The sequence below is a fragment of the Lepidochelys kempii genome, chromosome 17, assembly GCF_965140285.1.
Source record: "Lepidochelys kempii isolate rLepKem1 chromosome 17, rLepKem1.hap1, whole genome shotgun sequence".
NCBI classification, from domain to species: Eukaryota; Metazoa; Chordata; order Testudines; family Cheloniidae; genus Lepidochelys; species Lepidochelys kempii.
In genome coordinates, this window is record NC_136396.1 from 10,392,475 (window position 1) to 10,420,240 (window position 27,766).

At 39.3% G+C, this 27,766-nt stretch overlaps 1 protein-coding gene across 3 annotated transcripts in view; it reads left to right on the forward strand.

Moving 5' to 3' along the window:
* The window catches only part of PAFAH1B1 (platelet activating factor acetylhydrolase 1b regulatory subunit 1), a 64,446-nt gene extending 38,164 nt beyond the window's left edge, over positions 1 to 26,282 (forward strand). For all 3 annotated transcript variants that reach the window (XM_073316046.2, XM_073316045.2, XM_078849290.1), the window contains 8 exons: positions 7,633 to 7,707; positions 8,820 to 9,026; positions 11,816 to 11,984; positions 15,986 to 16,088; positions 16,894 to 17,122; positions 19,432 to 19,533; positions 20,172 to 20,328; positions 22,497 to 26,282. In XM_073316046.2, the coding sequence (XP_073172147.1) occupies positions 7,633 to 7,707; positions 8,820 to 9,026; positions 11,816 to 11,984; positions 15,986 to 16,088; positions 16,894 to 17,122; positions 19,432 to 19,533; positions 20,172 to 20,328; positions 22,497 to 22,570 (1,116 nt within the window). In that variant the 3' untranslated portion in view covers positions 22,571 to 26,282. The remainder of the gene's footprint in view (positions 1 to 7,632; positions 7,708 to 8,819; positions 9,027 to 11,815; positions 11,985 to 15,985; positions 16,089 to 16,893; positions 17,123 to 19,431; positions 19,534 to 20,171; positions 20,329 to 22,496) is intronic.
* The last annotated feature ends 1,484 nt before the right edge of the window (positions 26,283 to 27,766 follow it).

Below are 27,766 nucleotides of genomic sequence, written 5' to 3' on the forward strand. Positions count from 1 at the left end.
AGAAAATGTTCCTATTATGTCCCGGGTTGGACTCATAAAGCTACTTCAGTACCTGAAACTGCTAGAAGTCATTTGGTGGTAATGTAGAAGGAAGAAAAGTTTTAGTAGTGTTAACTTAGCTACACAAAATCCTGCCAAACAATTTATTTTGACAGGATAGCCAGTTTAGTGCTTATTAGAAATAGTGGACCAAGCTTACTGTCACTGTAATGTCATTGGCTGGGATTCACAACACAGGTGAATTTAACCCTGTCTTTTCATTTTTGTTTCATTTGTATGGTACTTGTCTCCATAACAGCTGGTCAGTGGAACTTGAAAACTGGATTATATTCAAATTCAAAAACTTCTTTTGCATATGTGCAATGTCTTTTGACCAAACACGTGCCAATTTTCTCACTTCCAAACCATATGAAGAAATCCCTGATCTTTGTTTTACAACTAGGAGCTGCCTCTAAAATAGACAAGTATCCCTTGTTTTGGATTGAAAATTTGTAGTGAAATTAATACTATGTACATATATGTAAGATTAATCAGGAGAAGTTTTGAGTTGACTATGAGCAGATTATGTTTGTAATTGTGCTTTCCACCTCTCCCTGAAAATATCCCTCCGGACTAGCAAACTGTGTAACTTAACATTTCTCTTAAATTTAGGATTGTTTATCCTATTTTTCCAAAATATTCAGTTGAGGTTTTACTTGATTTCCCTAAACTGCACTCATTGTTCTAAATAACAAATCAGTAGAAACGACTAGTTGGGATATCATACGTTTTATAATTGAAAACCATAATAACATTCACTTATCAAACTTACCCATCAACCTAATTAAATTTGGTGTGCCCCCCCCCCCCTCCCCAAAAGGTTAAAAGACCTAAATATGCTAGGCAGTCTGGTTATTTGATAGTCTTAAGGGAGGTACAAGAAAATCAAGTTAGTTCCTGTGTGCAGTTTTAACTTTCTCACAGGAAAATGAGAATTAGATGGGACTACTTTAAAACAGCTAAAAAAGACTAACAATATCTGACACAGTAATGGGTTCAGTGAATGGTGAGGAGTTAAGCAGAGCCCTGTCTGGGGATCGATTCTGGTTCCAGTATTGATTAATTCTGCAAATAAATCCAGTTCTCAAACATTGCTGGAGTAATAGGCTGCTCCATCATGGAGTCTGACCCAGATAGCATATTTGTCTAGAAACTTTGTGTGACGGGTTGTCCCCCTCTGGGGTGCCACCTGATGTACTGGGGTACCACTGAGCCCACTGGTTCCACCAGTCTGGGTTCCCGTACACTGCCCTGCTGAGCTAGGCCCTCCAGCACACACACAGATAGGGCCACACCCAGGTGCAGAAAGACAGACACTGAGAACAGCTCTGTGTAGGAAGACTCAGGTCGGGAATTGCCCAGCACTGAAATGCACACCTCCTCTGGAGTGTAAACCCAAAATTGTCTTGCGCTGTACAGAAATCTGTACAGTGTAAGCTCATGAAATCTGCCCCCTCCCTCAATGTGGAGGAAGATATGCACAGTTTTTTGAACCCCCCTCCACCCTGTTATGAATTCCACAAACTGGTTTCAGAATAAGCAAAAACAAGTTGATTTAACTACACAAGATGGATTTTAAGTGATTATAAGGGATAGCAAAAAGATCAAAGCAGGTTACCTTAGTAAATAAACAAAACCCTCAAACTGAGTTTAATACTCTAGGTAGGTAGGATATAAATTAGCAAATGCTCATCCTGAGTGATAAACAGGCTGGCAGCCTGGGACCATCACTTTCCACAGTCCAGTCCTTGCCCCTCAGGTGTTTCCTGGTGTGTTGTTGCAGGGAGAATGAGGTCCCCTCATGATGTCATTATTCCCCTTTTATATCTTCTCCCCACTTGCTGGAAAGCTCTTTTGCTGTGACCTGGGTCAAACAGTTCCCACTGTGTAGTGCTGTCTCTGAGAGGTTTCTATTGTACACAGTTCCTGGGGGTAATTCTTGTGCTTGTGTGCATTTCCTCAATAAGCCATTAACATTGTTTGGCCTTCACTGTTGTATCTGAAAGGCTGCTTGTGGGTGTTTTCAACCTCACACGTGTTTCAGTAACGCATACATAGCCAAACTTCATAACTTCACATATGATAATAGCACATATAATCCAACAAGATATTAATGTCTAGCAGATCAAGACTTTTAGAATACCACCTCACAAGGCATACTTTGTACAAAACATATGCTAATTACTTAACAGGGGTGAATATTGGGATGTCAAGGTGTCACACTCTGAAGTAGTCTTCTTTCTCCCCCGCCTCTGTCCAGTCTGTATCCTTCCTCCAGCTCAGGTTGTCTCAAGACCCAGAGACAGAAGCTACATAACCTGTAATGTAGGCAGGATGCCCTTGTCTCCTTGCCTTTTTTGCCCCTCCTGAATCTGGGTTCTTTCTCTTGCTCTTCTCCTCACACACAGAGGGAGGATTAGGATTCAGTGTGTTTGCCTCCTTTCCTCGTATTCTTGGTGTTTAGTAGGAAAGATAGTTATCCCACTGTAGTGGTGGGATCAGTTGCTCATTGTTGGAGCTCCTTGACTGAGCCCTTGAGCCTTAAAAGGGGGGAAAGTGCTTGGGGGAAAAATCCTCAACCATCCAAGCTTTGTTGGTTATTGCTTCTAGAGCTTCAACCTTCTCTTCCCCTCCCATGCCCCAGACCTTGTACATATTCCCCACCTTCATCTTAAGCTCATTAAGTGAACAACCTCATGGAATCTGTCTCTGAAAACTTAGCAGGGAAAAAAAGGTTTCTTGGTACTCCTGGCTGCTATTGAGGCTTCAGAGAGCTAATAGGTCAGAGTTATCCAATTTGTGAGAAGAGGGAAAGGAATTATCTGATGGCATGGCCCTTCTGCACCCAGAAAACCAACAATTCCACACAGATTCCTTTAAACTTTGGTTACCCTTATTTTCTCTTAATCTAATAGCAAAGAATCCCAGGGTTTTAGAATAAGACTGGACCCAGGATATTAATTTGTAATGTCTTCATCTTGATATTGAATAAAATGTCAGGACTCCAGAACTGCTCAACCCTAAAGGCATGTCCAGATGAAAAAAGCTCTTCAAGGACCATCATGATTTATGGGAGATGCTCTTAGGATTGATCCTGTGTATCACTCCGCTTAAGACCTTTGCCATCAAGGCAATGCCCTAGTATCTAAGACTTGTGATAATTTCAAAAAGAACTATAACCTAGTATCAAATGATGAAGTCAGGTTTGTCAAAATGTACTTCTCTGATGCACCTTCAGGAGCTAGAATGGAATATTTGCAGAGAATCCTCCAAGTCTAAACTGCGTTTGTTTTTTTTAAATCCGTTGGCTTTATTCATCAAATGACTTCTGTTTCATGTAACTTTTTTGTCTCCTGACCACTATCTTTGCAAGTCACAGGATGCCTTGGCTTCTGGCATGGAAATCTTGATTTCTGAATCAAATAGTGTCTTACTGTAACTTCCTTTAACAGGAATAAGCTCCTGTGAGGAGACCAAGACTTTGGAGGGACAGTACCTCCCCTGTATACAGCAGACTTTACTCCTTCTTTCCTTCTTCCTGATGTAGAGACCAGCAAGGATATGGAACATATGGCTGATTCCAGGTTTCCATCTGTAGGTCCTACATCTCTAAGGGATCAAGTTAAAACTCATCCCGTGGCAAACTGAACAGATGAGATTTTGACCTGGTACCTAGTCTCCATTAGAGTTTTTTTTAAAGGGGGAAGGCTTGTTAGCTTTCATCAGTAACAATCGGAGTTTTCTGCCTTCAGCTAGTTATTGTGTGTAATTAGACTCCTTATCTCCACATCTCCTGGAACGTTTTGTCCATTAAAGAAGACTTATCTGATAGCAACTGATCAGTTCATCAGTATCTGAGCAGTCCACAAAAATCTCCCAGATTCTGCAGCATATTTGCTGCTGCATTTTCCTAATACGTTAGGGGACATGTATTTAGATTTGAACTTTCACCACTTACAAACTACAAGATGGCAAGCATCAAGTCCATAATTGGAGCAGTGGAACCTAGAAACTTCTATGAATGTCTGCATAGTTAAAGTACATACCTCCACACTCCTGTTTTCTGTCAAGTTTCTCCCTAGTTTACTTTTGTTCCCTAGACATTTCCAGTTCCCATTCTTCCCCCTTCGGGCTGATATCTGCTCTCTTCCAAAGGTCTTGTATTAGTAGGTAGCCTGTCATAAGTTTTCCCTCTTTTGTGTGAACAGCTGGCTTGTCTGACCCCCATCTCTTGCATCTAGAAAAGCAATATAGGAATCTGCTGTACCTAATTAGAGATTCTTAATTAGTTACAGCAAGCTAACTTCAGCTCAGCAACAACTCCATCACTGACTGTTTGTTCAACACCCAGTTCTGTCTCTATCGATAAAACCATTTTTATGGCCTGTCAAGTCACTGTCTCAGAATACTCAAGTTGAGGTTAGCTCTTCAGCGCCTACAGTTTGACTATACACAACTAATGCACTGGGCAAGAACGCACTCTAGACCTCAAACGCAAAAGCTGTTGAAATTCCAAGGGTTTGAGTGTCGTCCTCAACCTTCATAAGATTGTTCCAGAGATGATAGGAGTCTCTAGTAGTCATCTTTTAGGGTTAGCCTTTGCAAACTCCCCAAAGTCAAACCATCACCATAGATGTCAGGCTGTGTGATGGAGTGTGATACCTGTCTTCCTAGAGACATCCAAATGAAATAGAGCCTTAAGACGAGTTCATCAGCAAGTGAGACAAACCCTTCCCAATTAGGATGGACTGTCTGGCAATTGTGTATTTGTATTTCCAAAAGAAAGGAACAAGGAGTGTGTGTCTTGCCAAAAGCTGGATTTCTCATCCTGGGCAAAGCTTTCAGGGATCAAACTGTAGTGGCATCTGGAAGCATGATTTGAGACAGGAGGCCGTTATCCTTTCTGAGTGTATTGGGTAAACTACGAAAAGTTAGAAAACTCAACATCTGGGATACTGCAGGAAATGTGAGTGCTTTTCATCTAGGAGTAGCAGACCTAATGAAACTTCACATTTCAATTTCAGATTCTTTTCTCTGAGGAGAGGTTGGAGAAAGCCTAGAACTGGAGAAGAGAAATGGGAAGAGGAAAGGTCCATTTCTGAGCCCAGTAGTGATCATCTGTGGGGTTTTGTTTTGATTTTTTTTTATTTTTATTTTTTGAAAGAGTAAAGTAGAATCCCCCAAATGGACAGGACAAGAAGTAATCTGCTTAAATTGCAGCAAGGGAGTTTTAGGTTAGACAATAGAGAACTTACTAACTGTAAAGGTGGTTAAGAACTGGAACAAATTACTTAGAGATATTGTGGAATCTGCCATTGGAGGCTTTAAGAATAGGTGAAACAAACCATCTGTCAGAGATGGTCTAAACTCTAGATAACGCTTAGTCCTGCCTCAATACAGAAGACTGAACTGGATGACCTGTCAGTCCCTTCCTGACCTACATTTCTATGAGCACCTCCAGTCCTTGGGATGAATCTCAAGAAGGCCTCAGATGTAGCAGTGCTCTTACACTACTAATGACAGGTTTCAGAGTAACAGCCGTGTTAGTCTGTATTCGCAAAAAGAAAAGGAGTACTTGTGGCACCTTAGAGACTAACCAATTTATTTGAGCATAAGCTTAAGCTCATGCTCAAATAAATTGGTTAGTCTCTAAGGTGCCACAAGTACTCCTTGTCTTCTTACACTACTACGATCTTTAGAAACCTTTACATCAGTGTGACCAGTGTATTCCTGTTTTGAGAGAAGGAACACTTAAGCGCCACTGTGCACATTACAAAGACTTTTTTTAAAGGGCCTTGAAATACCTTTTTAGACTAAGTGAAATAGAGAGGATTTAAATCTTTTTCTGTTTTAGCCATATAGTTTGAGAGATCATTGAAATGCCTAAAATTATTCCCATCACTATTTGGGTTGAACCCCATGATTGGTATGATGTGAAGGCCTTTCAACAAGGATGGGGTTGTATTCATCAGCTAAAAATAAGAAACAACCACCATAGCCTATATATATGCAAGCCTGTCTTTTGGCAGCTAGTTGTAAAATTTTAAGCAGTGCAGCAGATGTCTCAAGTTAGCTGATTATGCGTGCAAATATAATAATAGCATATTTCCTTGGCTGTTGCACATACAGGTCAATCAGCTTTTGATTGATTAAAAGGTTAGGTAACAAAAAAACCTAATTATCACCAGGTCACACTTACTCTCCCGTCCACACAGTCAACACATCCCTTCCTATCTTTCCTTTTCTAGTTGATGGGGGTTGGTGGGAAAGATAATTAGACAAGCCATAACTAGGGTTTTCTTAGCTATTCATTGTATACTCTACTCCTGAGGGAATTCTGCACCTAAAAATTCTGTGCCAAAAAAATAAAAATTCTGAATATTTTGTCAATAGATAAATGCGGCGGCTCTAGCGTGGCAGTGGGTGATCTTGATGCAGTGGGGAGCACTGGCCACTGGCTTCATGGAGGTGCGAGATCCTGCAGTGCTCCCACCGTTCCCCGGCACAGACTTGGCTTAGAGCCCGCACACAATGCAAGGGCCGGGCCTGCCCCAGAAACACCCTGGGGCCCTTTGCCTCCTCGCTAGGCGTACCAAGATAGTAAGCGAGATGGACGGAGTGCCTCATGTATGCTCAACCATTGTCCCGATCCAAGGTGTGGGGCAAGCAGGTTCAGGCTGGCAGGATCCAAGTGTGAAGTGGTTTAGTGGTGGGGGGATTCTGGTATGGGATGAGAGGCTTGTGTTGGGCGGTCTGGGTGCGGGTGGCTCGGTGAGGGGTCCAGGTGTGGGAAGAACTGGACTCATGGGGGTTCGGTGGACGGGGGAGCAAATACACTTATAGTGACCTTTCCACCTCTAGCTGTGGAGCAATGGGGCAGGGAGTGTGGTGTAAATATTTGTGCAACTGGGGGGGGTGGGGGGTTTCTGGGCGTGGGTCTGATCAGGCTTTGCTGCTCCCTTGCAGGGGAATAAGAAGTCTTGTCTTCCCCCAGCCCTGCTGGAACTAGCAGGGTTCAATGTAGGGTAAGAGCCAGGCTCCCCCCTCACCCCACAGTGATTTTCCTCTCCGCCAGCTGCTCCATGCACCCAAAACGATGCGTGATTGTTCTTGCAGCTTCCTTTTGCTTCCCTATCATCTGCAGGGAAGCAAAAAAATCTGCAGGAGACATGAATTCTGTGCACACGCCATGGTACAGAATTCCCCAGTAGTAATACTCATTTGAGAGGCTCTCATGAGTTCTAGAAAAGGGGGGGTTGGGGGGCTTAATAGCCAGAATACAATAATGTGGATGATCTGAGCCTTTGGTTTTGTGGATTTGATTCACAGAAAATCTTTGGCTAAACATCACTGTTACTTTGTAACCAAAGTAGATAGCCAAAGTATTTATGGTATTAGTCTTCAAAATAAATAAATAAAAATCAAGATGTCCATCTGGTGACTGAAGTAAGCTGATTTAAAAATCAACTGATTCCTCTTCTTTCCTCCCACAAATTACTTAATTTGAATGTTTAAACGTTCTTGAAAACATGGCATGCTTTGGCTTGTCTCTTAACAACTGCATTATAACAACTTCTTGAATTACTCTTTCAGAATGAAGAGCTAGATAAGAAGTATGCTGGACTTTTGGAGAAAAAATGGACATCTGTTATAAGATTACAAAAGAAGGTAAATAGGGAGGGGACTTGAATATTTCATATTGTACAATGAGTAATCAGTTTTTAAAGCAAATTAACAGTATTCGGTGGACTGAAATTGAAGAGGAACGATCATATGCATTCAAAGGAAGTGTGGGCTTATTAAATGTTCTAAAAGTATTTTTGGAGGGCAGAGCAGAGAAGGTAACAGTATCCAACATGCAGAATATTTAGCCTTGAAATGTGTGTTCTACTATCCACTTCATCTCCAGCAAAAATATTCACGCTTTTCCTCTAGTGGTTTCTCGGATATCTGACTCTTTGCTTCATCTCATGGATTTCTGATGCACTTTGTGAAGATGGTGGGAAGGAAAGAGCGCCCCAAGGCTTTTTGGAAATGCAAAGGCTGAGTAGTTGTCCCCAAAAAGCTTCCTTAGCAGGGAAGAAGGCAAAAGCTCTGCTGGTAGTCCTCTTTGGCTCTTCCTTTGCAGTGAAGCCTTTAGTTCTGATACATTAGAGTAAGTAGTTCTAGTGCAAACACAATACAAAACTGTGCGTGCTTAATAGAGCCTTCATAGGTATATATTAATGCATCAAAAATCATAACATGTTAACAGCACAGGCTACCAAATGTAGTAGTTAACATTGTAGGATTTTACTGAGCTTTTAATATTTTTTTGCCCTTGGGTATCCTGTATGCATGCTTGATAAGTGGTCCTTGGGCTGTGTCTGAGCATTTTAGTAGTAAAATTACCTTTGACAATCGTTTGCCAAAAGACTGTTCACAAAATGCAACTTGAAAAGCTACTGTCAATCAGTTTGAAGTAGTTACCTTCCCAGTATAGTAGAGCTAAATGACTTTGCATGTTAGTCCCCTTCCCACATAAAAATTATGAGGAAAATATTTGGGTTCAAATCAAATATTACTCAGACCCATTGTATTTTAGGAGTGTCTACTAGTAGATGGTCCAGAGCTACTGGAGGTCAGTAACTTGCTCTCCATCTAGGAGAGCAACAAAATACTATAGATCCAAAGCCATTGAGAAAGTTTAGCTTTCTTAACGACCAGTGCAGATTAGCTAGATCTTGCTGTAGAAGATTGTAGAAACAATTGCTCTTTTTTTAAAACCCCATAAATCTCAGGTGATGGAACTAGAATCTAAGCTAAATGAAGCAAAAGAAGAATTCACATCAGGTGGACCTCTTGGTCAGAAACGAGACCCTAAAGAATGGATCCCTCGTCCTCCAGAGAAGTATGCGTTGAGTGGACATAGGAGTCCTGTCACAAGAGTAATTTTCCACCCAGTTTTCAGTGTTATGGTCTCTGCTTCAGAGGATGCTACAATAAAGGTAAATGTTTGCTATAGACAGTTATATGATGGGCTGAGCAAATCAGTTTGAGATAATGAGGAATATAGGCCACCTACACACATGCAATCCTGAGCCAAGTTATACATACTTTCATAGTCCTTATAACTTTGATCGTAGTCTGTGTGGTAGTATTCAGCAGATTTTAGTCTGATGCCTTCAAGTTGTCTTTGGGGGTTTCTCTTGGGTCAGAATAATATTTGAAAGCTGTTGAGATGCAAGTATGCATTTAGGGACTGGGCAGAAGATTAAGGGATAAACACTCTTGTGGAAGGAGAATAGCCAAAGATTAAGGCAGATGATGTGGAATATAGAAGTGTTTGGTTGGGTTAAGAGTAAAGAGATGTTAAGAAAGATAGAGAAAAGACTCTCTCGGAAGATTCATCGAAGAACGACGACTTTGCAGGCTAAAATTTTAAACAAACACCGAACTTTAATGTTCCTTCCTCCCCCACTACTTTTTAATGTAAAGGATTGATTTCTTCTTCTTCTTATGTAATACCCAGCCACCAGCTGATGCTGGTTTTCAACATATATTCCCCTAAAAACATTTGTGGGAAATGGAAGATAGTGTGTATAGAAACACTTTTAGTCTTCCAGAACTTCTAATATGATTTTTATTAAGATCTTTCTAGCCCCTGTTGCAGATGTTAATGCACCCATACTGCTCTTTTGTGGTAGGCATGTGCTTTGCCCATTTAGTGTCCTAATTATAAAGAAATATTTGTGTAACTGATTTATTCATGGAATGAAAATAAGTACTTCTACTTGGCTACAATCCTTGAGGACCTTCTCCTTGAGCATTTGCTTGGGGATTAATTTAATATATGCTTGCATGAAAACTACCAGGGAGCTGATGCTGCTTTGGAAATGGTTGAAAGTGTCAAACTGACCTAAAGAGTTTGGGTAACAAATATTGTAAGGAAATATTGAGCAACCTGTCGTGATGGAGGATACAACAAAGATTAAATTGAAATAATTTTGCATCAAGTTTTAACCAGTTATAATGTCATTCTTTGAGTTACTGGACACTAAGTAGAATCTACACGTGCATATGCCCCAGCATAGGAGTTTAGAACATTTTCACCAGCAGTGTCCGCAGGGGTTGTATATGCACTCTGCATGCCCTCATGACACTCCTCCCCCCGGGCATAAAGTGCACAACGACTCCCAACTGCCACTCAGTTCCTTTGAACCACCTTAGGCAGAGAGTCTGAACGGCATAGTGTCCCTCATAGTGTAGTAATTACCTAGTCTGGTAGGTAGGTAGTTGTAGGTATACTTGTTACTGTTTCATTTAGCTTATTACCAGTATATCAGTGAGCCACCCTCCTCCCCCCCTCCCCCCCCCCCAAAAAAAAAAAAAAAAAAGAGAGAGCAAGGTCCTGTCTTCTAGCAGAGCCTACATTTCCAGGCTCCAAGGCATGCCATTCCTGCAGGGGGAGGGAATTATTCTCTAACAAGGTCAGCTAAAACTGTGTAGTGGCATTCTTAAAGGCCATTGTTAAATGTTACGGGAAACTTTTTTTTCATAAGCTCTGTGTATCCTTCACTCTCTTCCATTAGAAGAAATTTATCTGGTGAGTGCTGTTCTTTAATTCAAACTACATAGTACCATCTGTCATTTTTCTAAACTGGCATTCACTTGTTAACACCAAGTAATGCTGAAGTGATGAAGAGCTAGACAGATTACAAACCGTATGTTTTGTAGGTCCAGCATAAACCATGACTACTCTTAATTATGCTTTGCAGCCTCAGAAACCAGGTCACATCAGAAATTAAGCCTTATAATAGCTGTGACTAGAATCACCTCTCATTTTATTTGTGGTATTAAATAAGGCTAATGATTTTAGAATCACAGATGTTTTCATGCTTCTAAATGTTAAGTTAAGTGAAATTCTTAATTTAGTTAATCCTCAATTGGATTGTGATGAGGCCAATGGCATTAAAGAAATTAACATCTGTAGTAGCTTTTCTTTCTGAGTGAAGTAGGTTTATGTTCATTGTGGTTTGTTTAATAGAGTATTGACAAGTAATAGTGTGAATACTTCATTTTCACCTCTTAATTAGATAAGTATTTACTGCAAATGTGTTTCATATTTCTCTTGACTAGTGTCCTGGCTGACACAAGATTCTATTTACTTAATATTAAATTTTGGAGTGACCTCAGATCTTTTTCCCTAACCTGACCGAAATGCTGCATATTGCAGAGTTCGTATACTGCTCTCCAGTCGGGAGTGTTGATCATGTGGCTCTTTAGCATCACCTAATTAATAACGGCACAATAATTCTTAGAAAGGGGTAGGGTGTAAGGGAAGAACACTGACAAGGGTTTGTGGAAGTGGGTGGGAAAGAGAAAAGGACTCTGCATATATCTATATGGACTCTTCTACCTAATTGGAATTTTATTCGCTCGCATGACCTTCCTTCCTTTCTTCCTTCTTGTAATTTGTATCAAGACTTTTCAGGGACGCAGCAAACTCTTTTCCTAGTCATATTGTAGAGGAGACCATTTACATTAATTTATTTCGAAATCTGGGAAGTGCACCTATTCTTTAAATATAATTAACTTAAATGTAATTAAACCATATAAATATAGCACAGCCTTATTTTCCTCCACTGCTTGGCTTTTCTAGGACAGTCTTCCTTTGTCTCCTGCTCACGTTAATTATTGAGCGAGGTGCCAGACTGGCCTGTGTGGTGCAAATGTAAAGCTGGAGAACATGAAGAGTGATAAGCTGGTGTTAATGAATTTTCTGTTCACTTGTCAGGTGTGGGATTATGAGACAGGCGATTTTGAACGAACCCTTAAGGGACATACAGACTCTGTGCAGGATATTTCTTTTGACCACAGTGGCAAACTCTTGGCCTCCTGTTCTGCTGATATGACCATTAAGCTATGGGATTTCCAGGGCTTTGATTGCATCAGAACCATGCATGGTAAGGAGACTGACTTAGTGATCTATAAAATGAAGAGAAATCAATTTTTTTTATTTTTTTTTGATCCAGAAAACTGCTGAAGTGAGAACAGATATGTAATTGGAATACCAAAAAGAGTTATCTTTAACCTTTGGAGTGCTTTGTTCATAACTGTATTCTGTCCCATCATTATTGAAAATGCATCTCTAATCTACTGTGTATGAGATGGTACTGGAAATAAAATATCTGTGTGGTGGTTTCAGTGAAACGGCAGATGGATGGCTTTAGTACTTGCTATGTCCAGAGCTCAATAGAAGATGGGACCATCCCACAAAAGAATGGGGTATAAAACATAGCTTGGTACATGTGGGAAGAATAAAAGTGGTTTTTGCTATTTTGCTTGGTATACTGAATCTACCTTTTATGGGAGTCTCTTGTTCCACATTTTCTTGTTTTGAATTAACATGCTTCCTGCTCTTGATCTATAAATTGTGTATGTAAATTGTGGGTTCCTTGTACGGTGATGGATGAACACTTTCCCAATCTGTCAGAATTTCAGGAGCCATAGCATGGCTCAGAAGGGGCCATCATGATCCTCCTGCACTCTGCAGGCCACAGAACCTCACCCACACACTCCTGTAATAGACCCCTACGCTAAGTTATTGAAGTCCTCAAATCATGATTTAAAGGCCACCCCTGCAGTCTTCAGAAAGTTCTGAACAAAAGTATTCATATGCTGCTGCATCATCTCAAGATAATTCTCTGTTTTGTGATGTTGTTGTTATATTAAAAATGAATGATCAGCAGGAATAGATAATCTTTTTTTAAAGAAACACAGTTTGTATTGAAAAGTCTACGAAGAACAAGAGAAGAGAAACAATCAACTGCCTATCTGATGTTTTTTAAAAATGGCTCCAGAGGTGATCCTGGCAATTACAGGCCTGTAAGCCTGACTTCAGTACAGAGCAAACTGGTTGAAACTATAGTAAAGAACAAAATTGTCAGATACTCAAACGAACATAATTGGGGGAAGAGGCAACATGGTTTTTGTAAAGAGGAGAAATTCCTCATTAATCTACTAGAATTCTTTGAGGGGGTCAACAAGCATGTGGACAAGGGGGATCCAGTGGATATAACGTATTTAGATTTTCAGAAAGCCTTTGACAAGGTCCGTCACCAAAGCCTCTTAAGTAAAGTAAACAGTCATGGGATAAGAGGGAAGTCCTCTTATGGATTGGTAACTGGTTAAAAGATAGGGAATAAATGGTCAGTTTTCAGACTAGAGAGGTAAATAGTGGTGTCCCCCAGAGGTCTGTACTGGGCCCAGTCCTATTTAACATATTCATAAATGATTTGGAAATAGGGGTAAACGGTGAGGTGGCAAAATTTGCAGATACAGATGTACTCAAGATAGTTAAGTCCCAGGCGATTGCGAAGAGCTTACAAAAGGATCTCTCAAATCTGGGTGACTGGGCAACAAAATGGTAGATGAAATTCAATGTTGATAAATGCAAAGTAATGCACATTGGAAAACATTATCCTAACTATACATATAAAATGATGGGGTCTAAATTAGCTGTTACCACTCAAAGAGATCTTGGAGTCATTGTGGATAGTTCTCTGAAAACACTCACTGACTGTGTAGCAGCAGTCAAAGTGAATAGAATGTTTGGCCTTATTAAGAAAGGGATAGATAACGAGACAGAAAATATCGTATTGCCGCTATATAAATCCATGGTAGGCCCGCATCTTGAATACTGCGTGCAGATGTGGTCACCCTATCTCAAAAAAGATATATTGGAATTGGAAAAGGTTCAGAAAAAGGCAACAAAAATGATTAGGGGTATGGAATGGCTGCCATGTGAGGAGAGAGAAATAAGACTGGGACTTTTCAGCTTGGAAAAAAGATGTTTGAGGGGGCATATGATAGAGGTCTATAAAATCGTGACTGGTGTGGAGAAAGTAAATAAGGAAGTGTCATTTACTCCTCATAACACAAGAACTAGGGGTCACCAAATGAAATTAATAGGCAGCAAGTTTAAAACAGAAGTATTTTTTCACACAATGCACAGTCAACCTGTGGAAAGCCTTGCCAGAGGTGTTGTGAAGGCCAAGACTATAACAGGATTCAAAAAAGAACCAGATAAGTTCATTGAGGATAGATTCATCATTTGGCTATTAGGCAGGGGTTTGCCAGAAGCTGGGAATGGGTGACAAGGAATGGATCACTTGACGATCTCCTGTTCTGTTCATTCCCTCTGGGTCACCTGGCATTGGCCACTGTCTGAAGACAGGATACTGGGCTAGATGGATCTTTGGTCTGACCCAGTGTGGCTGTTCTTGTGTCCAGAGTCTTCAGTGAAGCATCTGCTCCTCTTTAAGCATCTCTGAATCATTCAGCAGTAGGTGAATGGGGGCTATATTCACCTTAAGTGGGCCACAGAAAGTACATGTAATCTGTGGTGTTTCCTCTATTTTTTTTCCCCTTGCTATGCTAATGATTCTTGATTACTGCAGTATTTCAGAACCAGTGTACATATGTCCAGCATACAGAATATTTGTTTTTTGTAAACCATGTTCTTTCAGTTAACATGGGTATGGGCGATATGGCTTTACTACATACGTCATAATTTCATTGTTTAAACTTTTCCTTTTTCTTTTTCCAAATGACCATTGAAATGGATATCACTTTGATGGAACAGTATGAAGTACAAAAAATCTACCAAAAGCTAGCATTCCTCTGACTCTTGATGTGCATGATTAATATCCACTAAAATGGTTAATTTTTTTAGTGGGAGTTTAAAAAGTAAATCTTGCAGAATTTAAACTTGTTTCAGTGAGTTCCTGTTTTATTCATAGATATCTGGTAGGCAAGACATTATGCATTTGCCACTAAAACCTCCTTGTTAGTAACCTAATTTTTGGGGAATACTAGAATTTCATATTTACACAGGAGATTGCTTAAATTAACTCTTAAACTGCTGCCCTGATATTCAAATCACTGTACCCAAAGCTTTAGAAATATTAACTTCTGCCGCAACATCTTAACTGGAAGCAGTATTTTTTTTTAAGTTATTTTGCATTTATCTTAAATGTTTAAGTACCTCTACATGAATGAACAAATATCAATTGTTGATATGGTCAAAGTTTTTGTTTGTTTAATTGGACATGTCAAAACAATACACACTTTTTCTGGATGAGATTTGTGTTAAAATTATTTCAGCAAAATTTACTAATGCTTTCCATTCATTAACACTTTTATTCAGATGTTTGAAATATTATCTCTTGTTACATGGAAAACGTTGCCTTCCCAAAACCCATTCAATAATCCTCAACACCCTTGGATGGACGGTAGTATCATCTCTTCTAGATGGGAGAAATGAAGCCAAGTGGTGAAACTAAATATCCAAGGTCACCGTGAATCTGGAAGAGCCTGGACTAGAACTGACTTTTTTCTGACTCAGTCCTGATCCCATTCCTTAAGTTACTAGATAATAAGGGGAGAGACCATCAGTTATGTCGGTCTCAATAATGCAGTTGTACTATAACTTATGCCTAAAATGAGGCACTCTTGAAATGTTTAATCTTTAAAATTGTGTTAAGCCCCTGAATGAGGATTGTCATTCAGGTCTTGTGCTTGCCACTTGGTGAAAACTTGAGTTATTTTCCTTCAGAGTTTCCAAGAAAGATGGTGTTGCTGTATCATATTTGCAGAATTTATTGTAAACAGTGGTTACCCTGTAACGCGCACCATGTATGTAAAAGTAATTACAAAAGGGAGTGTGGCTAATATTTTAATGCCCGAACACTGCCATACAGAAACACTTGACATGCTAGAGCAGATGTGTTGAAATATTCCTTGGCTCATTAAATACCCCCATAAGCTTCTGTATTAATATTCTCCCATAAAAGTTGTAGTACATCGTAGTTTAATTTTTCAAGAGAATTGAATATTGGATTGCTTATGCATTGTAATGCTATGTGTCAGAGCACTACTTAATACAAGCTTGATTTGTTTTTAGGTCATGATCATAATGTTTCTTCAGTAGCTATCATGCCCAACGGAGATCACATAGTCTCTGCCTCAAGGGATAAAACTATCAAAATGTGGGAAGTTCAAACAGGGTAAGTATAGTTCTGTTTAAAAAGCAGCCATACCAAAAGGAAACACTGTGTACCCTTTATAAGAAGTGTACTATATATAGCTTGAATGTCATCACAACATACCCTTTGGATTGTGTCCCTTGAGACTGGTTGCTAAAGTGACTGGGCCCCAAAGATCCAGTAACCACATTGATTTTTCCCCTCTTGCTCCTTGTGAGCTTGTAGTCTACTATAGGAATATAATCAATAGATTACTATATAGTTTTGAGCCACAACGACTATACCTTTTATAGCTACCTGAGAGGTGTGCCATTCTTGGTGTGGACAAAAGCCTCTTCCCATCTTTGTACTGTCAGCGTCTACATTCCTCCGTATGTAACATCATCCCACAAATCTTCGCTTCTCTCTCCCTCACTCCCAACCATATGCTCTGAACACACAGTGAAGTATTTCTGTATTCTCTCCGGATCTCCCCGGATGTCTTTTAAAAAAGCCTAGTATTTTACCCGGATTAACTTTCTCAGCACTAGTTTTTCTCTAGGCCTGTTTTGCTACTTTCATATTTCCTTCCTTCCTTGTCTGCTTATTTTAGCTGCCTTTTCTTTCTAATCTAGTGACCTTTCTGTCCGTGAATTTTAACTCTTCTTGAGCCTTTTCCATCTTGCTTAGCCAGCATATTGATGCTTCAGTTCATCAGTAGCCCACCTTATAGTCATAGCTGCTTCAACAACAGCCCCCGTGTCCCTAAACCACAAAACTGCATGCACCAGATGTTTTTATAGCAACATACTTAGACTGATTCATAACTTGCTTTTATGTTTGATAGTTATTGTGTGAAGACTTTCACGGGGCACAGAGAATGGGTGCGCATGGTGCGACCTAATCAGGATGGCACCCTGATTGCCAGCTGTTCTAATGACCAGACAGTGCGTGTTTGGGTGGTAGCAACAAAGGAATGCAAAGCTGAGCTCCGAGAACATGAGCATGTGGTAGAATGCATTTCTTGGGCTCCTGAGAGCTCATACTCCACCATATCGGAAGCTACAGGATCTGAGGTAAGCTTAAATACAGTACAAAAGCTCTTTCCTTCCTGTTCAATGCAAATACAGTACAAAGACAACTGTAAAGGTTTTGGAGTATTAAAAGTAAATGCCTAATCTGTTAAACATTTTTTATAATTGGGTGCAAGGGATATATGACAACACATTTGGGGTGTTGTTCCTATCAGTGTCACTTCCTGAGTTCCCAGGTTCTAGTGCCCTTGCCATTGACTTTTTTGTGTAAATTCAGGAGCTACCTGTGAACTTACTATCAGGAGGTCGGGGGGAGGTGTGTGTGTGTGTGTGACAAGTTTCTTCTGCTTTTGGGGAGAAGGGGGAGATGCTCTGATTTTTAAGAAGCCCCATTTCCCAACCTGCAAGGAACATGAAAAGAGAGAGTACATTTTTGTTAGGGCAGTTCCTTTAATCACCTAAAGGGCATTTGAGAAGTGGTAGGGAAAACTAATCTGGAATGAAGAGACCAGCTGCCTATTGAAGGATTTGTGGGGACTTCATCTGAGTTGAGCTTTGATTTGAATGTCCTAGTACACAAGAGATTAAACATAAGAATGGCCGTATTGGGTCAGACCAAAGGTCGATCCAGCCCAGTATCCTGTCTACTGACAGTGGCCAATGCCAGATGCCCCAGAGGGAGTGACCCTAACAGGTAATGATCTAGTGAGCTCTCTTTCCTGCCATCCATCTCCACCCTCTGACAAACAGAGGCTAGGGACACCATTCCTTACCCATCCTGGCTAATAGCCATCAATGGATTTAACCTCCATGATTTTATCCAGTTCTCTTTTAAACCCTGTTATAGTCCTAGCCTTCACAACCTCCTCAGGCAAGGAGTTCCACAGGTTGACACTGCGCTGAGTGAAGAAGAACTTCCTTTTATTTGTTTTAAACCTGATACCCATTAACTTCATTTCGTGGCCCCTAGTTCTTATATTATGGGAACAAGTAAATAACTTTTCCTTATTCACTTTCTCCACACCACTCATGATTTTATTTACCTCTATCACATCCCCCCTTAGTCTCCTCTTTTCCAAGATGAAAAGTCCTAGCCTCTTTAATCTCTCCTCATATGGGACCCATTCCAAACACCTAATCATTTTGGTTGCCCTTTTCTGAGCCTTTTTCTAATCCAGTATCCTTTTTTTTGAGATGAGGGGACCACATCTGTATACAGTATTCAAGATGTGGGCATACCATGGATTATATAAGGGCAATAAGATATTCTCCATCTTATTCTCTCTCCCTTTTTAATGATTCCTCACATCCCATTTGCTTTTTTTCTTCACTCTTCTTTCTCTCCTCCCTCCTCCTCCCCCCCATGCCCAAAGTAAGAAAGGTTTGTTCAGAATTTGTACAAATTCCTTTTAAGGGTGACATAAAATGTGACTGTTCTGCTGCGTGGACAGTTCTGCAGCTGTTGGAAGTTCCTTTTTATTTAGGTGAAATAAAAGAAGCAGTAGACCAATGTCAGCTATATAGTAACTTGTGAGAATGACAGGTTTGGACAAATGTCAGTCAAGATGATTTTATTCACTTTTTTTAAAAACACGTAATGTACTAACAATTTTTGAGGTAATTTCCAAATGTTAACTACCATGGCAAGAGGAAATTAGTTACCTAAAGTAGTACTCACTCCTGCCCTCTTATGGATTCATTAACTACATACAGTCTGACAGTCTACTTTGAAAAAGAAGCAAGCAGATGTATTAGGACTGCAGTGTATTTCAGCTGTGGAGCTAACAACCGAATATTGCATTGATATTTGGGATTGGGGCTAATGGAAATTCACACAGAGTAAGGGTTTCCAAATAGTATTACTCTCTCAATTAATTGATTTATATGAAGATTCAGAATACAGAACAGGTATGTCTTGTTAGTCTAATTATTGGACTGCTACTGGAACTTGATCCAAGGAAGCCACAGGCTATATCCATCAGCATGTTAAATGAGAAGACTCAGTCTTACTAAGTTAAGAAGAAGGGGGCACCATTATTAAGTCTTCTAAATGAAAACTTGGTTTGGGTCGCTGGGGGAGGAATGGGGGACGACTTTCAGTTATATTTCTTGCTGCAGCTTTCATATAATAGTTCAATGCTTGTGCTTTTCTTTGTTAATGTTAATAAAATCCTGATGAACTTTTATTTTAGTTTGGTAGAATGTGCTTAGTAGCCTTAACCTTGTCAGACAACAATCTAGTGTCCACTTAATTAGAAATATTACTCAAATTAGGGGTGTCATTTGAGAGGTCTCTACATATTTTTCTTTTATGGAAAAATACCATAATCTAAGTCTGCTTGTTTCCATAGACTAAGAAGAGTGGTAAGCCTGGGCCTTTCCTACTGTCTGGATCCAGAGACAAGACCATTAAGATGTGGGATATTAGCACTGGCATGTGCCTTATGACACTTGTAAGGTTTTTTCTGTACTGCAGACATATTACTTTAGTCAGTAACCGAATGAATGATCTTAAATGTGAATCTGAAATTTATAGGCCACCTCTCTTCCTTTAGAAAGCTTCTGCAATGCTAGATACAACAAAATAAAGCACATTAATGCAAAATGTACAATATAATAGCATCAGTATTTGGTTTTTGTTAGGATCATTAAGAAATAAAATACAATGCTCTTCTTGGTGAAAGAAGCATAGGTTCTGGAGTACTATTGTGTGGTTGGGTATCTTGATTCACCTTCTGAAACTAAGCTTAGTTTTGTCTAAATTTTGCCCTACATAAATGTGTCTTGTGAGACCCAGCAAATTCAAAAGTGAAATTAAGTGTGTTGTGGTGTTTGGGCTGCGGTTGCAACACTTATCAAGGCTGGGATGAAAATTTGGTGTAAATATCCAACACTGAAGACACACGGGCTGTTGTTTTGTAGGACAGTAAAGGAATGTTGGATGGGTTTTAAGAAAATAGACTAGCATCCTGTGATGAAGGAATAGCTTTATTCCATATTGACATCTTCTTGCTAATGAGACGCAGTTGAAATGCTTTTAAGCAGGTCTAGAGAGAATGTAAGAACTTTCTTATGTCTGCTTGTTCATAAGGTGGGCCATGATAACTGGGTACGTGGCGTTCTGTTCCATTCTGGAGGTAAATTTATTTTGAGCTGTGCTGATGACAAGACTCTCCGTGTCTGGGACTACAAGAACAAACGATGTATGAAAACCCTTAATGCGCACGAACACTTTGTTACCTCTTTGGGTATGTATTGTTCTACAATGCTTACTGCAGAACACCAAACCAAAACTACCAACTTTCTGCACTTTCACTCCTTGCATTCTAGGCCAGAAATATCCACCCCAAAGACTTAAATACAGTACTGAGAGAAATAACAGTAATAGTCTGCTTAAATGTAAGGCCTTTTGGCACCCATCTGAACTGCTTCTGTACTTGCAGTTCATGCACTGTTCACTAAGCAGTGCTGCCATCAGTAATGCACAAAATCTGTTCCAAAAGACTGTTTAATTTTAAGGTACATCAGCAATACAGTATTACAGGGAGAAAATCTGGTAGAAAATACTTTTGCTATTCAAGATTTTTGTAAGGTTAGTCAACCACTTATATTTAAAACAAACCCTAATGTATGCTCAGTGGTTCACATTCCTCTTAGGCTGGTGGTTGACTAAAAGTTACTCTTTGATGGCCATTAGCTTATGTATTATCAAACCAGTTTTTAGTGGATAATGATTCCATCAAAAACCTCCACATGCATTGATTGAGTTTCAGCATACAAGCCAGAGACATGTACATATTCTAGCCTCCAAGCCACTTAAATTCCCTTCGAATAGGGTTGAAGCAGGTTTGGTGAAGCAGGATAAAAAGCTTTAACTTGCAATGTTGTTGGTCTGAAACATTTTACCAGTATGTGTGGAAGGGGATTGTGTGTACAGTGTATTAAAAATAGCTGTCCCTTTAAATACTTTACTTTGTGTGCGTGTGCGCTCTTGTTTTGTGCTAATTTGCTTTATTAGCTTTTCAATCTTCTTCCCCCCCCCCCCCCCCCAAGTTTAAAATACTACCCAGACACGAAAAATGCTGGATTTATCATAGAATCTCTTATCTCTAGCTGTGGTGGTTTTTCTGTAGTCTTTAGAATTTTTTTGGTTCTTTTAAACCCTCTGTGTCAAGATAGTGATAGGCCTGAAACTTAGGCCACTAAGTATTTGTGTGTTTATCACAATTAGCACTTGAGTCAGGCTTTCTGCATGCCCAGGGGTTTCACTGCTAAAAGGAGTAAAGTCAATAGGGAAGTAAAGAAAAGATGAGGGTTAGATAACATCAAGTTGTTAATGTTATATACATTTGAAATCTTATAGCACCCGCTTTTTAAGGATTATTAATGTTTCTTAATTTTTCAGTGATGAAGTCTTCACTTAGCCCTCCCAATACATATTGTCCACCAATTGACCTGATCAGAAGTTGATTACAGGATTTATAATGCCTCTCAGATTCCCCTGAAAAGCAGTCCCCTTTTAAAGCCTGTGAAATACACACACATCCATTCCTGATCAGTACTAAATCTGTCTACTCCAGGAATAAAAACATGGTATATGCTGATGTCCAAAGTCAAACACTTTGATCTGCATGAAGTTACTTAACGGTGTCTTGAATTTGTAGCCAAAGGATGCGAGACCTGAGCCTACTTCCAACTGATAGCAATCTGACTACCTAGTACACCCTAAGTTATGCTACAAACTTGATACAGCCATATATTTACACAACACTTTCTTAAATTAAAAAAAAAAAAAGAGTAAGGCTTTTTTTCCTGCCCCACAGAGCTTATGATTTAAATGTTAATAAGATCCAAACATTCCAGTATGAAAGGGGAGAGTTTTTCCTTGAGGGAACTGAGAACACCGGCGTTCTTCCAGCTGAACAATCACTGGGGAGGGAGCGCTTATCTTATTTGGGACCTTTGTGGCTCAGATTCAGAACATAGTTCCCTGAGCAGAACTCCAGAGGAAACCGAGATCTGCACCCTTTTTTAGAATATTTGGAGTATGCTTTTTGTTGAAATTATGTTGCAAGATCTTTTAACTTCGCCCTTCCAGTAACATCCTGGGCTGGGGAGTTTTAACACTTGCATTAGTTAATTCTCACTACCATCAACACTCTAGGGAATGCTTCTTAGGCTTATTATGGTTTTCTGTTGCAATAGTGTTTTGTCATGGGCCCTGACTCGGTTGTGTTTGTACAGTGCCTGGCACAACAAAAGATGGTCCCTGCCTCAAAGACTTTACATGCTGGGTCTCTCCTTGATCTTTATAGCATTGTTGTGTCTTTTCAGGGGGGGAAAAGATATTTTTGAAGGGGAGGGAGAACACTATAAATTGTTGCATTCATTTAATAAGAGTTTCTCTTTCTCACAGATTTCCACAAGACAGCACCATATGTGGTTACTGGCAGCGTAGATCAAACAGTAAAAGTGTGGGAGTGCCGTTGATTGAAGTCACATTTGACCCCCTTTTCCTCTGGATGCACTCAAATACCATGGTTATCCATTGAGCTCTGTTTAAATAAATATTGTCCTTTCATGTAAATTATTCTGGATGTAGATTGAGCTTATTAAATGTTACACACAAAGTATTCATGCATGGTGAATCCAAATTGTATACTGTAAATTTACATACGTTGTCTAGAAGTACCATAGGTTTAAGAACATGGGCTGGCATTGGTCACATCAGACCTATGAAGGCAGAAGTTGGATAACTGAAATAGGGCACTTAACTGAATAGCTGACGGTGTCGTTCTATGTTGTATAATTATACCTGTTTTTCTTTCTGCTGTCTGTTGGTGCCTGAATTGGTGACCTCATTTGGGAAAAGTTTTGTAGGGCTCTTTCAGAAATGTGTATCTATAGAACATCACTTAAGTGTGCTTAATAAATCTTCTCTAAGGATACTAGATAATAAGGCTGCAATTCAGAATCTTCTGAACCTTATATGTAATTAATGGGAATTAATTAAACTTTGGGATTTTTGTCATGACCCATTTGCCAAATCAATAGAATACATTTGTTTTGGCCTCCTGTTGCGCAAAGGGTGGTGTATTTATATAAACAAATTAACTTGTAAATCTGAAATAAGAGAACACATCTTAGTAGCAGCTGATGTGATATATTTATTTTATTTGGTCATTCAGTGGTTAAGCTATATGTAAAACTTCTAAGCTTAATGCTTTTCTTGTTAGACATACTTCCAAGAGGCGTCCTCCTTCCTAGTAGAACTTAATGATCTAATTTCCAACTAGAGCTTAATCTCTGCAGTGACTACGTTGTGGTAGCAGTTTACTGTTTGGTTTTGACATGGTTTGTGTGCAATGCCCATTACCCAATATCAAAGGACACTCTCCCTGTATTCTATGTGGGAAGCAGGGGAATACAGGGGTTCGTTAGTGCCCCCTCAAACCCTTCTGAAATGTGAGGTAATATAAAACATAACAAGTTTTAACATAGCTTGCATCAAAATTTACTGTGGTCTGTGTAAGAAAGATCTTAGGGTACAGTATTCAAATTCTTTCAATAAAGCACTAAAATGGATCTGATTGTAGAGTGATGGACTGACTCCATTACAGATTTTGATACAAGCTTCTAAAAATAATTTTCACATTTATAGCCTTATAATGAGCCGCCCAAGTGTGGGAATGAAACTATCAGGTAAATGTTAAAAACCAAACAAAATCTTAGTCTGATTTGGTAATTAGTAACCCATTTCTGGTAGAAGTTTTAATTTGCATATCCCTAAAATTACATATTTTGATCCGAAGTGAACGAAAATATCAAATGAATATTTTAATCAGCATTTTTGTGACAAATTCCATTGTAGATAATAAAGAAATCCATTGCTTATCTAACCAGGTCTTTTTAAAAATCCACTTTAAAATTTGCAATATAATGAAGTTACCAGTCTGACATTTTAATAGGTGAATTTATTCTGTGCATTGTTTTATTCATTTTGTTTACATGGCTTTTAAAACTGTCCCTTTTTAAAGAAATGATTCAATGGAAAGCATTGGATTGGAGGGTGTACACACACTAAGGAGAAAATGGTGAGTGGTAAGATTTGTTAATTTCCTACAGTCACATACAAAAAGGGTCCATAAAACCACCAGAAGGACCTGGATTCTGCTATTGGTTCCTTGCATAAACATGCCTCTGGTGTAGGGGAGGAAACTGAGTGTTAATATATTTTGAAAGCAGATGAAGATGGAGGCTAATTCCTTAAATCTAGTGGTTTATATCATTCACGATAATGTTTTCCACAGTAAAACATACACAAATTTGAAGTCTTTGTTTTTGCTTAAGCTGTTTCAACTGGAAAAAACTTGCTGCTATTTATTTGTCCTATTTTGAGAATTCCAAATACACTGAGAGTGCATTTTAAAATTTCTTTATACATCTGCAACTGTAAAGTAGTACTGCATTTTAATTCCTGATAGGATCTAGCAACTTCAGTTATTTAAGGGTAAAGTAAACCCCACACGTGTACATAATTCATAAACATGAATGAGAAACTTCAAGGTACCGATTATGTGGAAATTGTGCGCTGCATTTTTTCCCCTGTAGCATGCAATGATTTACAGGGACAAAGAGGAGCTAAAGTTTTGTTAGCAGCATTTTATTTGATTGAGAGAGTGAAACACCCTGCTGAGTATTTTAACTTGCAACCACTTAATTTGCAATCTTCTCCTTTAATAAGCAGTGAATAATCTCAGGGATGGTCCTAAAATGGATCAAAAGTTAAAGCCCTGTTTTTAGACAAAAAGTGAAAGCTACAACACAGGAGTTGGGTTTCTGAGGATTTCCTGCAGCGTAGCCCCTTGATATTACACTGTGTTGATCTTTTTTCACTCTTTTCAATGTTTTCTGTCAGCTGTCTAATCCTGTGCCTTTCCTGTGATAAGTACAATGACGAGGTTACTGGTTTGGATTGGAAAAGGAATTTATTGGAGGGTTTAGAGGTTCACTGCTGCTTTGTCACTTTCCTTACTAAAATTGGCGTTTTTAAAAGAAAACATGTAGTACTACATTCCCAAATAGACAAATATGAATTATTTGCTCAAACAAATGAGAACAGACAGACATTCCAGTGCCACGCTAACTTCATGTGCCCAGGAAATCCTAGATGCATTCTTGAAAGTGCAAAATTTATTGTGGTTTAGACATAATCTGAAAGTTGATGTTTTATAGCATCTTGCACTTTAGAAGATTAAAAAGCCGTCCTGCTTTTGTGTATGGTGTGACCAATGATGTGCCCAGGGCACTAATTAAAAAGGAAAAAAAAACAAAGCAAAACTAGTTGCTAGCAAGTTCTCCAAGGGCTGTGGAGCACTGTAGTGGTTTGAAAGCTTTGGCTATAGACTCACCAAGCCGTCTACTTATACTGTCAGTACCCTGCTTCTTCTGTTTGCCTCCTCCTGTTTTTGTGAACTGCCTGCTAATATCACTCTTAAATAGCTTCTGTTCCCCATAAAAGCTATTTAAAAGAAAAAATATAGACCTTTTTTTGTTGACCGTGGTGGCTTGATAATCCTTTAACCATTTGAAGATTAAAAATTGCTGAACTGAATGAAGGAAAAAGGCACTTAGACCGCTCATTCTCTGTCCAGCTGTACATAAAGTCCAGTGTATTACAAAGAAACCTAGTTACTACAAAGAATAATCTCCAAGAGTGGAGGGAAAAGTACTTGTAAAAAATGGTAGGGAAGAACACTTGGGGGGATGGGGGAAGTGAGCTGGATTTACAAGTCACGACTGGATTTAACTGGCCGTTTTATCTTTCCACTGTGTCATGTAAGTAGCTGCTTTCTTGTCCTACCTATCCTTCAGGCTTCCCCCAGTTCATTCTGAAGATAAGTTAGTGAAATCTTCAAGTTTAGAATTTGATCCTGACATTGACATGAAGGCAAACATCAACTTTTTTCATAAGAACGATGTAGAGGTGGCAGTTGGAGAAAACCGTTCCCAAACTGTAGGAGTTAACTGAAGATATGACACAATAAAAAAATCAGTAAAGGAATGTATATAATACTGCTCTGTGTTTTACAGTAAGATTTGTTGCTCTCAGACTGTGTAAAACAAAATTTATTCATGTTTTCTGCATATTAAAAAAATCTTATTGTACCAATTGGTAAACTATTAAATGCATATAAAACTAGATGTGGTTTTTGTTTCCTTGGATGCAGGAAGTAAAACTATTCTGACAAAAGCTTCTGTAGGTTCACCCTTCAGATTTTACTCCACACTTTAACTCCAAAACCCATTCCAACCAGGAAGTGTGTAAATAGTTCAAGTTGATTAGTTAGCTCTAATATTATAAGAGTATTAACTTAATTACATAAATGAGAATCTTGGGTTTAAGTGATGCAAATTGAAAATTTGACGGACTAGTTCAAGGAGACAAGGTCTGTGAGGTAATGTTTCACTGGACCAACTTCTGTTGGTGAGAGAGAAGTACTCTCAACAGCAGAAGCTGGTCCCATGAAATGTTACTTAACTCACCTTGTCTCTTTAATATCCTGGGACTGACACAGGTACAACACTGCAAAGTTCAAAGGAAGCTGCCTAACTCTTTATTTCCCATTATTTTTAGTTTCTTTACCTCCTAATTTTGTCCTTTCCTATTAAACAAGCATCAGTTGATGTAACACTTTTAATGGAACACTTATTTGTCTTTTTGATGGTATCAGCACAGCATGGGGATTTAGGTTTATTGAAATGGCCTTCATGATGCTTTGTAGCAATAGTACAGAGAGATTGCAGTGGCATCTCTCTGCAAGGCTTGCTTGTTTGAGGTCAATTTTTGTCCAAGACTTACCTTATCTAGAGGATGGTTCCCTTCCGCAGCTGTCAGCTTCAAGAGTAGAAAATTTTGAGCATAAGCTACTTAATATGCAGCACTCAACCTGAGTTAGAAAGCTCTACTTGAGAAACAGTTGTGGTAGAGGGGACCCAGTGTGAAGGGCTTCTTGCACAAGAGCAGGAAAACTACAATGGTGGTTTGACATAACGGGAAATGAGTAAGACCCCATCAGTGAAGGAGAAGCAACTATGAACCTTTTCAGGCTCAATATGTGCTACCTGGCAAACGCCAAAGGCTGCTTGTACCAAGTCCAGTCTTCTGCGTTGGGAAGAGGCTTTGCTTGATAACTTAAATCACGCCGCTACTGTTTTGAATGCGTTTGAGGTGGAGGATAAACTACAAATGTATTGTTCCCTGTGGCTAGAAAGGAAGCTTTTGCTTGTACCAAATTGCACATCAGGTAAAGCTAGCTTGGTGTTGCTTATTTTGGATTGCTTTTGTTAGACAAGCAGAGTTATGTGAGTGGGGATTTTCCAATCTCTTACTGGACAAAGAACAGGTGGTGGTTTATACAGGTTAAACTGTAACTTGCGTGACTCCCTAGAACTCAGAAGTAACCATTTTATTGAATACAGTAGCAACTGTATGTTTTCTGTAATGGAGATTATCTTGTGACTGCATGAAGAGGACCTATCGGTGGTTCTAGTTGACTTGTGTACGTAAAAGAAATGGGCTTTGTCTTTGTGCTAGAATGAAATGAGAGCCATACAGAAGGCCACAGTATTTGTACCTTAACAGCAACTGCTGAACTTAAGAGTAAATGCTATAATGAAAGGAAA